Here is a 12995-nt window from a genome sequence, read left to right on the forward strand (position 1 = left end):
TGTGGAGGAAGGGTTAGCAATGCGAGACTAGGGACTATGGTGAAACAAACACATGCACACACACACACACACACACACACACACACACACACACACACACACACACACACACACACACACACACACACACACACACACACACACACACACACACACACACTTACAGGATTGTTGCTCCTTGGCCCAGCTAGATGTTTTGTGGGACTGACACCACACAGTGACACCGTCTTCCATCAGCTTCAGAGTTCGTCGCTTCTGCCAGCGAGGCGAGCGGACCTGTACATATGATGAAATTAATCCATGAAATCTCATTGTGAGATGAGTAACAAGACATTGGGAGTTCAACAGTGCACATTATCAGACCTGTTCTATAGACAGATAGTTAGGAAAGCAAATGCTATTCACTCTGACAGTTCCCACCCCTTTTTCTCTGAATTTCAGTTCTTGCCCTCTCCGTCTTAGATGTCCACCTGTCAGGAGTAACAGGGATAACTACTCCTTTATACCTGCAGCCATTTCCCTCATGAATACGGGTCAGGGGAGGAGTCATACTTGAACTCGTTGGCTACTTTATTTCTTTCTTTATTTCTTGGTTGGTTATATATTCTAGTCCGTTGACTATGTGTTGAGGACGTCAGAGACGTTGACAAAAGGGGTTGGTGATGTAATGTAATGGACGCTGTTGTCGTTGTTGTTGATTATATTGTGTCATCTTTGTAAGGCTGACATGCACTTTTCCTACCCTGTGTAGGCTACTTTGACGCTGCTACCTTGTACTTGAATGTATTTGTTCTCATGCTGTAATGGTTGTGTTCTAGTTTAAACTGTTGTTCAGGCTTACTCTACTCCCAATTTACACCCACTAGCCCCTCGGGGACACAAATCAAGTTGAAGTTGAAGTCACTGACTGATCCCTAACAATGAACAACTACTAGTTTATAATTAGCAATGCCTTTACCTTTACCATACTGGAGCCCTGCAACATTCGCTTCACATCTTCATCCTCCTGCACTGCTAAAAGCAAGCAGACAAAAAGATGGCTGAAGACAGACAGATATGATGTCATAAAAACATAACTTGATTGTGTACAGGATGTTAAGGCCCCGGACCTCCCACTGACACAGACTGTTACCCCCCCCCCCCAGTCACTATACTTTGCATTAACAAACGTCCTGGACTATATATATGCCCATACACATATTATATATTATATGCACATTCTGCATGAATGTACATTTTTTTATTATAATTAAATGGCATACACAGGTGCTTATTGTTAGTGTGAGGCCTTGTACTGTGTGAATTGATTTTAATTACTCAATATTGGTTTGTGATAAAACACAATTATGAGCAAAATATAAGTGGTACTGACAGTAATTATAATAGATTTTTCTGTTTTTATCGTGTTTTTATATTTTCTACGTCAATACTTTTTTTCCAGTAGATCTACATTACACTGTTTTCCTTAACAAATAAATCAGAGTTGGCTTAATATTGACTTAAAAACATATTCCTTTTGCAGCTGTCTGCTCGGCTCTTTTATGGGGAGAGGGACACCGTTGTTGTTCCCGTAAACCCTGCCATCAGCGATGACGATGATAGCTCAGAGGAAGAAGACAACGATGTGGCAGATCCCGACTTCCTTCCACCCACCCACAACCTGGACATTGATGGCCCTTCAGCCAAAAGGAAGTGCGTGTGGCCTGCAGTGGCGGTGCTTGTAGATGAGGACCTGGACGAAAATGATGACGAAACGGCAAAGAGGCCCACCAACAAAAGGAAACCAGAACCCTCTGGCAGAGGGCGACCCACCCCTGCCTGAATACCAGCACATTCCCCCTGACTTCATCCAAAGTCCATTTGATTATTTCAGCAGGTACTTAAGTCGTGAAGTAATCTCGCACATAACATATCAAACCAACTTATATGCAACCCAGATGAACATCAACATCACCTTTGCCACCACTGATGATGAAGTTATGAACTTTGTGGCTCATAATTTCATCCTCAGTGGTGGCAAAGGTGATGTTGATGTTCTGGTTCCCGGGGTTCTGGCTTCCTTTTGTTGGTGGGCCTCTTTGCCGTTGGTGCCGGCTCTTGATTGTCATCATTTTCGTCCAGGTCCTCATCTACAAGCACCTCCACTGCAGGCCGCACACACTTCCTTTTGGCAGAAGGGCCATCAATGTCCAGGTTGTGGGTGGGTGGAAGGAAGTCGGGATCTGCCACATCGTTGTCTTCTTCCTCTGAGCTATCATCGTCATCGCTGATGGCAGGGTTTACGGGAACAACAACGGTGTCCCTCTCCCCATAAAAGAGCCGAGCAGACAGCTGCAAAAGGAATATGTTTTTAAGTCAATATTAAGCCAACTCTGATTTTTAGAAATGCTATGCAAATAACAACAATCTCAAATTTTTAACACAACTATTCAACCAAATAATTTGTGAGTTACATCAACTTACCATGTTTAGTTATGATGTTAAATGTATTTCTTGTATGACAGTCAAGCCAGTATCAGTAGCCTACCCCAAGACAGAGATGTCTCTAAATAAATGTTCCTTGCAGTTTTTGTGTGTTTTTCTCATATTTTTTTAAATTCACGCTCGGTAATTTTTTTTGACCCTAGACGGGTAAGTGCTCATTTGTGGTAACTTCATTGACCTTGATTTGTAATGCAAAGATGAAAAATATTGATTGAAATGTCCTGTACCATCCCCCATTAGCTTTCTGAGGTTACAATTTAGAATTTCCAAAGATTTCAATGAGTGCTTGCACCATTCACCAATAAACGCTTTTCTGATTCGGATCCTGAGGATGGCAGTAAGTATGCACAGGACCCTGATAACTCAGTAGCACTGAAAGAAGGCAGGGTAAAGAGAGAGAGAGAAGGAAGGATGAAAATAGAAGGGTAGAGCATAGTCAGAATTAGACGTTAGTGTATACATCAGTTGGACCACAGCGGCTCATATGGGAGCTCTGTAATCCTGAGATTTTGGTGCTGAACCAGCCGTTGGGTGTGGCTAGAGATGAGAAGGTATGGACACCGACGGAGACGTAAAGAAAGACAGAAGGACTTAATATTGCGAAGAGAAAAGTAGAGAGAAGATGAGGAGTGAGAGATGGCGATGAGGTCAAACAGAGGAGAAGAATTCCAGTTAGCTAAGAGCTTTTGGCCTGTTATGAAACCAATATGCTGTGACACCTTTTACAAAGATGACAAATGAGATATTCCCTTCAGCTGAATGTGGCTGAAATTCAGCCTGAGGAGATTTTGTGATCCACACATTCATTTGCAAGCGATAGCCTATGTGAAGCTAAAATTTGTGTATGAATAGCCTGTAAATGACACCTGCTCATATCTGACACTCAAAAGTAGTTAAATGCACCTCTGTATACTCCCAGTTTTATCTTACAATGCCAGACCTTCCTCCACAGCGCCGCGGAGGAGGGTCTGGCTAGTCCACACAGCATTCTGGGATGGGAGGAAAACTTGCTCTGGTTTATTGGCATTTCTTTAAACCAATCACAATCATCCTCGGCGGCGCTAAAGGCAGTTACACACTAACCAGACGGCCAACCAGCCGTCTGGCAGAAAAGGCAGTTGGACTGATCAGTCTCCCCGAGTTTGTCAAAAAGTGCCTCGGAACACACCAAAACGACGAGACGTAATACGTCTCCATAACAGCAGGCGGCGCTAATCTGTATTGTTGCCCAAAAATTAAAACCGGCAGCTGATTGGACGAACGCGTTACGTGGGTCTGGCTTCTCCGGAAATTCAAAGACAGACTGTCATGGCGGCTCGTTCAGAATACGATCTCATGTTGGACTAAAATAGTTCACTGAAACGTGTTTCTGAAAACATTTAAAGAGAGAAATAGGCCGTGCAGTTGCTGATTCTGTCTTCATTTCAGATCGACAAAGGTCAGTTTAAAAGTTTTTCGTCATATTTTGAGAGGCTTAGTCATGGTCATCCCGCTTGCCATTTCCGGGTGAGTCCCGACTGCCCTGTCTCCGACTGAGCATGTCAGGTCAGCTAAAATGAAGGCCGACGGCTCCTCCAACGGCACGGAACACACCGAACAGACTCGAGTCACTGACCTCGCCAGACTGTCCGACGTCCGATAATCGGCCCGGTGTGTAACTGCTTTAAGGGTCAAACAGAGCCACGGTGTCGCTGCAAAATAGCCTCAGGAAGGAACTAGTTTTGGTGGAACATGGGTAAGTTCAAAAGTTGTTTTAGTCGTGCAACAGAAAACTCAGATTGGACAGATAGTCTAGCTAGCTGTCTGGATTTACCCTGCAGAGATCTGAGGAGCAGTTAACCATAGTCCTCACAAATCCACCAGAGGTTAGAACGCCAACACAAAGTAAGAGGAAGGGGACGGACATCCGGCCGAAATGAAAGACATCCGACGAAAATTTCTGGCAGCAACGGAGCAATCCCGGAAATTAACAGCGTCAATATAGAGTGCTCCCAGTCTGACCGTTTAAACATCTGTTAACCCCTCATCCAGATGATCTTTGTTTTTTGTTTATTTCTTCACAAGCAGCACATGAGTCAGAGCTGGGATTACTGCAGGGGGCTGTCTTGGATTAGATCAGCAGAGGGGAGTTCAGTAGGAGTGAATGCATAGTGTATGATGCAAAAGGTCTTGTGATGATTGCAGTCATGACCCATGAGTCGGTATGAATCGGATATAAATAATACATATGTTTTAAGGACATTCAACAGCTTAAGTCAATCAATAAATGACATAAGCAAAATGAAGTGCATGAAACACATTTAAATTTTTGGTAATTTTGTTTAAAGAAATGTATAGAGAGTCATAGAGTCCTATCTTGCACCTGGCGCAGCGCGGCGCAAAGCCCGACGCAAGTGTCTTTGCTATTTTAAGACCGACCCAGTTGTCAGTTTCCCGTCCAGCGCCCGCGACGTTTAAATAGAAAATGCACCTGTGCCCATCTGTGGCCCATGGGCGTGCAGGTCTTACAGGGAGGTGTGTTCAGGTGCATTCTGGGCGTATTGCTATCTTGAGGCAGCGGAAACGGATCGCGCCACTGACCAACAAAAACCTGGTCTAAAGTCAATAACGCAGCATTTCATTGTTATTTTAACAGAGCATTAGTAAAATGTGCCTAGGCTCGTGCACAGCGCGCGCAAACTATGCTTGTTACACACACATACAAAAGATTACAAATAAAAATATCACGGTGCAAATCCTCCATCATAACAGCAATGCTCCAAGGTCCAAACGCGCCTGGCTTTTAAAGGGAATGGGAGATGATCTCTGATTGGTTGATTGCATGTTACGCCCAAAACACACCTCTGATTAATGAAGACACTAAGTACAACCCACGGACCCTTTTTTTCCCGCTGTCAAACTAGCAAAAGTGGCCTTGGACACGCCCTAAACGCGCTAGGCGCTTCACGCCGTGCACTTAGATCGTTAAAATAAGGCCCAAAAATGAGTCTTAAAATCAATCTTAAACTGCACACATCCACATTCTTTATGTTATTAAGTCAACATTTTTGGGAGATACACTTATTTGCTTTCTTGTGAGAGTCAGATAAAAAAGATCAATATCATGCTCATGTTTGTCCGAGCCAGAAAGCAATTAGCTTAGTTTAGTACAAAGAAAAATAGGCTTTAGCATTTATAATAAAACGTATAACAGTCAAAATGTTAAAGCAGCATATGTTTAATTTGGGGACGTGGAGTAACGAAGGGGGTCACGAGATCATTTCTGTGGGTCGCTAGATGGTTTTGGATTAAACTACTGGAGAACTACTGGTTTTCACATTATCACCTGTACATGTGATGATTTGCCTTAGAATAGATTTTATTGAGTGTATTTGTGAGAGTCTAAAGTGTGAAAGAGGGTGCTGTTTCCAAATGTATTTGTGTCACAAAAGAACACAGAAGGCACATGAAAGAAAGCGCGCACATGTATCTTTCAGGACCTTTGCCTCGCTCAGACCACGATTTATCTCTCGGCGGCTCACGGTACTGCAGTGCTGTTCCGGCAGGTCAGTGGGAAAGGGCGCCATTACTCCACCTGATCTTTACATAGAAAATATTAAGTTACTGCTATATTAATGTTCTGAATATCAAGTACAGCCACTTTAAACAAAGCCTCTCTTTTACTAATGATACTTTCTCTTTCATGCAAGATAGTTTGCGGCAGGTTGCCTCTGATCTTCGGTAGCTTGCAACCCTGAAACCACAGAGCCAACAGAACAATAATAGTAAGTTATAATTTATTATACCCTTCACACCTGTGTGGGAAAATTGGTAATTAAAAAGTGCAATGTTTGTCTTTTTCTTTAAATGTATGTACTGCACCTTGATTGTGTTGTAAGTTGTCTAATGGATTTTGGGTCCGACAATAAAGATTGAACTGAACTAATTCCTTTTTTTTTAGCAAAAGGGCGATTTCCACCGCAAAAAGGAAACTACAAAACTGGTGTGACGTTGCATTTAATCTCTCCTCCACAAATACTGCTGAGTTTGAAGCTGAGTATGCAGGACGCAGCAGTTGAAACAGAAGTCTCACTGTGGTTTGGAAAGGGCTGGGTCACTACACTCACAAAGGCGTCTTGATACTGGAAAAACACACACGATGCGGGAGTTTGTGTGTGTGTGTGTGTGTGTGTGTGTGTGTCTGTGTGAGAAGAGGAAGTGTCACAAAATAACCGGTAAAGAAAGCATTTACATAATTACTTTAGAATGTTTTTGTCACTCAAATAAAGCCGCTAAAATAGAAAATCATACAAAAATGAAACGGTAGATTTGCAAATATTGTTAGAAATCATTAGTTAAGTTCTACTATTTTGCTACACATGCATTTCCATATATGTCCCTTAGTATTATTGTTTGAGCCCATAATGTGATGCCATGGTTGGATTTTAAATCAACAGTTTGACAGTTGGGGGAAATGTACATCGTCATTTTCGTTCCTCCAGTTAGATGAGAAAATGGATATCACTCTTTGAATCTTGTCAGTCAGAGCTTTGGTGAACTGGTTTGGTTGCCAAATAAATTAATAACAGAGACCCAGTTTAGGCTAACACCTTTGGAAATGGGGAATCTCTACAAAGCTGTGTTTGTCATTTATAATTAGAGGATTTAATTCTGTACCAATCCACAGCAGATTACACAATTTAAACACAGCTGACTGCAAACACCCTGAACTAGGTCACGAATAAAAACCACAATGAACAAACACATACACCCGTGTCTGTACAGTACAGCTACTGTAGATGAGAGCCCTGTTACCACCCTGTGAGTTTTTCAAATTGCAAGGCAGTTGTAACTAATGATTAGTAGTTCATTCACTGGTCAAGCAATCAAAAGAAAATTGACAAACTAGAATTTTGATTGCTCTTTTAGTTTGGAACAGTGAATTATTTTTTCTGAATGAACTATCCACTCACTGCAGTTTGTCATACTGAATACATTTGGATTGTTTCACTATTACCAAAAAACAAGCAGTTTAAAGACATCATTGTGTGTTTTAGCTACCTATAATAGGCATTTGTCATTTTTGACATCTTGTAGAATGACGGAATGAATCATTTTTATTATTGTGTCATGCACACAAAAAAGTATGCCCAACCCAAACGGGCTTACAAGATGCCAGACACCACAATAGCAACATAAATTAAACAAACTTTCTTGTCTTTTCTACCATGCTTTAGAGACAAAAGTCGCCAACTTATATACATTAAATCTAAATCATCAGTACACCAGAAGATTTCAGGATTTTGAACAGACATTTCATGTAAGATGGGTGTTCTTAACTCATCATAAGAAGGACAATACAAAAGAAAATGGGATTCATTCTCAACTTCTCCGAGTTCACACAACCTTTTATCTTTTTGGGTGTTTTTATAGACTAGATTATGCATTGATTACTCGAATCAAGAACAATAATCAATTCATTGTATGGTATAAAAAAGCCTCTGTTGCAACCCTAGCTGTCTGTCTGAATGTACTCAGCTGATGTGGGAAACAGACAACTCAGTAACAGGTGGTCTATATTTGTAGATGCTGCTGCTCTACATTGCAATATAAAAACAGTCTGAGTATTAACAGGCTTCTCTCTGACATTTAGGAGCGCAGTGGTGCTGCTGGTGTTGGTATTGTCTCTGCAGGCCAAACAGTGGAGGGCTTTTAGGCTAAGTGATGTATTGTTTGACAGCTATATTCAGCCTGTTCTCATGAACCATTCATTCAGAAAGCTACGAAAAGTTAAACTCTGTAATTCGTAACCATTCCACGTTCCTTAGGAGTGTTTTAATCCAAACCACGATCATTTTCCTAATCTTAACTAGTCGTTTTGGTGGACTAAATGTAACTGTAATATCCTCCGGAACGAGCTGCAGCTCGCGGTGCTCTGTACCCGGCACAAAGTCACCCATTTTCGGGTAACTGAACCACCAACTACCGCTGATTCAACGGAGGTCTGTAGCTGGCGTCATGGAGCTCGTAGCCAGCCGGCCGTCTCCTAATTTCATAGGATATACCGTTTGGTCTGCATACATTTTCGTACGATATCATACGGACCCGTTCATGAGAATGTGCTGCTATATTAAAACATAACAGGTTTGAACACATGGTTGAACCATAGACTGTAAAAAGTAATAGACGTAGCATCTGTGACATCACCAATTGGTTTGCGGACTGTTGTTTTGAAGCCTTGAGTTTGGTGATACATGCGTCGCCATCTTGGTTTTTTTTGCAACTGGATGTGAGGAGGGTGGAGCTTCCCTTTAGTTACCAGCTAACGCTAGCGGTGGCTAGCTAACTCTGTTAGCAGAACGCTGAATAAGGCATTTCTAGGCAACCAAAATGTCCCGAATAACTTTGATGTGAAGTGATAGGGTAAAAGTTAAGATTAAACTATTGGACAAAACCCCAAAACAAGTTCAGGTCTATTTGAATGTCCACAGTGTTAGCATGATTAGCATTGCTAAGCCTCTGTCCTGATTGACAGGCCCTAAAGTATCCCCTGCTTTATCATCAATTTAAACATAACATGGGATTATAATTTACTAAATGAACATCACACTGTATTAAAGAAGACTTGAAACTAGTGATCAAGACCCATAAACACATTATGAAAATGTTTGTTGAGGTAATAAATCAAGTGAGAAGTAGGGAAACAGATTTCTTTTTGCAACCAGTGGAGTCGCCCCCTGCTGGAAATGCTTTAGGGCATTGGCTTCACTTTTCAGACACGGAAGCTTTGTCCGTTAATTTCACAGTGTATGGGTTGAACATACAGCTTGGCTATCTGAACAGAACAGCAAACATGGTTAATTGCTCTGCTGTTTTTTTTTAACCAGAGCTAAATCATTGCTTAAGATCATTATCCTGCTGCTGGTTGACAACTAACTGTTATGGGTTTGGTGTGTTTTATCTTATTTTGGTAGTCTGTTTCTGTTCTGTATTTTGCTTAGTTTCTTGTTTTATTTTGATAGTTTTGGTTTCCTGTCTTGTCTGTACTTGTTTTACTTTGTCTTGTGGTTTCCCGCCTAATGTGTTTCACTGTTTCCCAGCCCTTGTGTCACCTGTTGTAGATCATTGTGTGTAGCATGTCCCTGCGTCAGTGTGCTGTGTGTTTCCCTGCCTGTTCTCTGTGTATTTTCTCAGTTCCTGTTCATCTTGTTTCCTTGTTTTTTGACCTTCCATTTTTGTGGACACCTTCTGTATTTTTCATGGATTTTTGTTAAAATAAAGACTCAAGCTCAGTACTTCGCTTGTCATCTCTGCAATTGGGTTCAACCTTCTCCACCAGCCATAACACTAACAAGTTGAGACATAAACTAAAAATTAAAAACAAACTATATCTCTGACTAGTTTATGGAAAGCACAAGTGTAATAATGGTCAGATCTTGGTCCTGACTGATGGGGAAGTGATATTGATAAGCTTTGTGATTTACGCATTTACAGCGTCGGGTATTTTTTTGCCAGCTTTCCTTCCTGTTTTAGGAAGCAATGACTGCATTGCATTTTGCCTGTAAAACTGTGTGTTCATATTTATGTAGAATTATAGTTTGCTCTTACGTAAAATATGCGTCTCTGGTAGATGTTTGTGATTGGTCGTGCTGTGCAAACACCGCCTCTTTTATGTGAATCGCTCGTCGCTGGATTGGGAAACCCTGGGTTGATTAACTAGCTCAGAGGTATTCAACAGGGGGTCAGTGACCACTATGGGGTCCTCAGAGTTAATGCGGGGGGGGGGCCGCCAAATTATGTTTAAAAAATATTTTTTGGAAAGTGTCCTTTTTCCAAAATGAAAATGTCTGAAATATGAAACCATCATATTGATAGCAAAGTTAAATTTGTGAAAATAAAACATTTCATTTACACATTGAAAATAAGCTTACTAAGGTAGCCACTATGGTAGCCATACAGTTCATTTTAGGGATTCACTGTGCCTTCCACATGTATATTTAACAAAACATTATGTAAACATAATCCATATCTATTAATTTACGTCCATCCGGCCCAGTTTAATATGCAACTCAATTGTATACAATACATGTACAAACTGGTAGGGGGTCCCTAGTCGGTCTCTCTTTCAGCTTAGGGGTCCTTGGCCTAAAAAACGTTGAAGACCCCTGAAATAGTTGTTAAATACACAAAACGGTATAATACTGTACATATTGCATATATTAAATCAGGTCCATGGAGTACAGTGGCGCAGCTGCACGGTGTGCTAACTTTAACATATTGACAAAACCTCAAAAACCATGAGGAGGACAGCACCTGGCTGGCACCTGTGAACCAGTTACCCTGAATATGTCCTCTGGTTGTGTAGACAATTTGCTTAACAAGCAGGTAAATGTTTAATTTGTTTCCATGTGGGACACCAAAGATTAGAATCGGTCTGGAAAAACACACAGTGTGTTTCTACAGAGCAGAAACTGCACTGCAAAAATCCCTGGGACAAAATCTTACCTAAATGGGGGTCCGTTGTCTAATTTGTGTTAGTTTAGGGGTCCTTGACGTGAAAAAGTTTGGGAACCACTGGTCTATTGGTACAAATGTGTAGTTGCCTATGGGCTACATGATGATTTGGAGCTCAGATTTACCCCATACCCCAGGATAACCCGGTAGCTGGAATGATCCACTTGCGATCATAAAAATAAAATAAATTGTAATTTCCCCACTGGGGATCAATAAACAGTATAAATTATAAATTATAAAATAAATTAAATTAAATTAAATCTCAGATATTTTCTAAAAAATGTGTTATAAAACTTCCTTTCAACTTGCAGAGTATTTTTTTTTAGGTCACTTCACAGTATAAGACATATAAATGACATGGCCTATTTATTTTAGTGTTCACTGTTAAAATGTATCATTCCGTTTATTTAATAAATCCTCATTATAGCTCCAGTAAGAGGGGGGGGGGGGGGGGGGGAGAGTTAGGCTACAGTAGCCTACATCAGTGGTACTATGTCTGAGGGAGCTTTTGATTACTGAACACATCCAGATTGCAGGAGCTGTAACCCAAACACTCACCCAGATTCCTCAGGGGATCGATGGCCTTCGACTCGGACGTCCCGGCTCCATTCTTCGCCGCCGCGGCTTTCTTTCTGTTGCCCAACATAACACAAGGAAGCTGCGACTTATCTCGCTCTGGCTCACCCCGTTTCTTTGCTTTTCCTTAGTCCGGATCCTGTGCTGTTTCTCAGTCTAGTGGCTCCGTTATCCCGGAGGTAAACACGGGAAGGCTGAGAGTCACGGCGCTCCTTCTCCGCAGGCTGCGCCTCATGCTTTTATCCTGGAGGAGGGAAGCCTTCAGCATGCTGATGTCACTGAACGTGGATTTATAAACATAGAGCTGTAAGAATCAGACAGGGGTGAAAAACCACAACAGACAGGCTTCCTGGGGGTGACTTTCAAAATAAAAGTCGTGGATGCCGTTGTTAGGTTTGTAAATCAGGTACTGATGTAAAAACTAATCAACAATTAGGGCTGGGTATCGTTCAAAAATGTGTGATAGGCAACCCGGTACCGATACCCTACGGAGCCCCTAAAGTTTAGTTTCATGTGCTCACACGAAACTTTCATGTGCTCACGCAAAACCTTTTCATGCACATGAAAACTTTAGATTGTTTTTTTTGTTGTTGTTGGCGCTGTTATGAACAGTGCCAGGGCCACAGTCAGCAGCACTGCAGCAAAGAACTCCGGTTAGAAAGGATGGCGGCTAAAGATGACTTTATATCGATGCCAAAAGGCTTTAATTTGTCATAAGAGTCTATAGACTATATGAAATCCAAGCAGTTGTCCCGAATCCCGTATCCTGAGTCAGACGTCAGGCTGCATGCTAGCAGCAAACTACATATAACTATAACAGCACAACTGTACAGACCACCACTATGTGTTTGTTTCATAATGACACTTTACTTCATGATTTTTTTATTTGTATTTTCGGGTTTACATGTGACGTAATTAGTATTATAATTAGTATTATTTCTTTCTTCATCTTTGCTCGACTCAGACTGACTCAATTCTCTTCTTTGGTGACTCGGACTTGGACTCGAACACCGGTGACTCTACATTTGACTCGGACTCGACAGTTGGTGACCTGACTGCAACACTGCTCTGTATTATACTGCTAAAATTCACGCCTTGCCATAGTTTATATGAAACCTATACACATATATGTTCTGTTGTGTCAATAAAATGAAACAATTCTGCAAACAACCTAGCAATTGGAATGCTTTTGTTTTGAAGGCAGACTCAACATTTCCGGGTTTTGTATTGTGTGTTTCTGGCAGCTTGACAACAAACGGAATTATTAACGGATTATAGACCGAGAGCCGCTCAGTGTCTGTCCAACGTGGAGCCTTCCTTTTCTCCGTCTAATCTCTCTTTTTATCCAAATCACAGTCTAAAGATGAACTGACTGATAACATAGTCTATCCTCTGTAGGCTACTACTGTCTGCTGTAATCAGGGCAATGCCGCATAGACTAT

The 12995-nt window shown here is 41.4% G+C and overlaps 1 protein-coding gene across 2 annotated transcripts in view; it reads right to left on the bottom strand.

Annotated features, from left to right (window-relative positions):
• The window catches only part of LOC144536454 (1-phosphatidylinositol 4,5-bisphosphate phosphodiesterase delta-3-A-like), a 43048-nt gene extending 31222 nt beyond the window's left edge, over positions 1 to 11826 (bottom strand). Inside the window, exons 1-3 of one of the 2 annotated variants that reach the window (XM_078279602.1) lie at positions 11536 to 11826; positions 959 to 1011; positions 165 to 276 (exon numbers count right to left, since the gene is read on the bottom strand). In XM_078279602.1, coding sequence (XP_078135728.1) covers positions 165 to 276; positions 959 to 1011; positions 11536 to 11623 — 253 coding nt within the window. In that variant the 5' untranslated portion in view covers positions 11624 to 11826. Of the gene's footprint in view, positions 1 to 164; positions 277 to 958; positions 1015 to 11535 lie in introns of both variants that reach the window. The other variant, XM_078279601.1, reaches the window with a different exon arrangement.
• Between the last annotated feature and the right edge of the window lie 1169 nt (positions 11827 to 12995).

The sequence above is a fragment of the Sander vitreus genome, chromosome 21, assembly GCF_031162955.1.
Source record: "Sander vitreus isolate 19-12246 chromosome 21, sanVit1, whole genome shotgun sequence".
Lineage (NCBI taxonomy): Eukaryota > Metazoa > Chordata > Actinopteri > Perciformes > Percidae > Sander > Sander vitreus.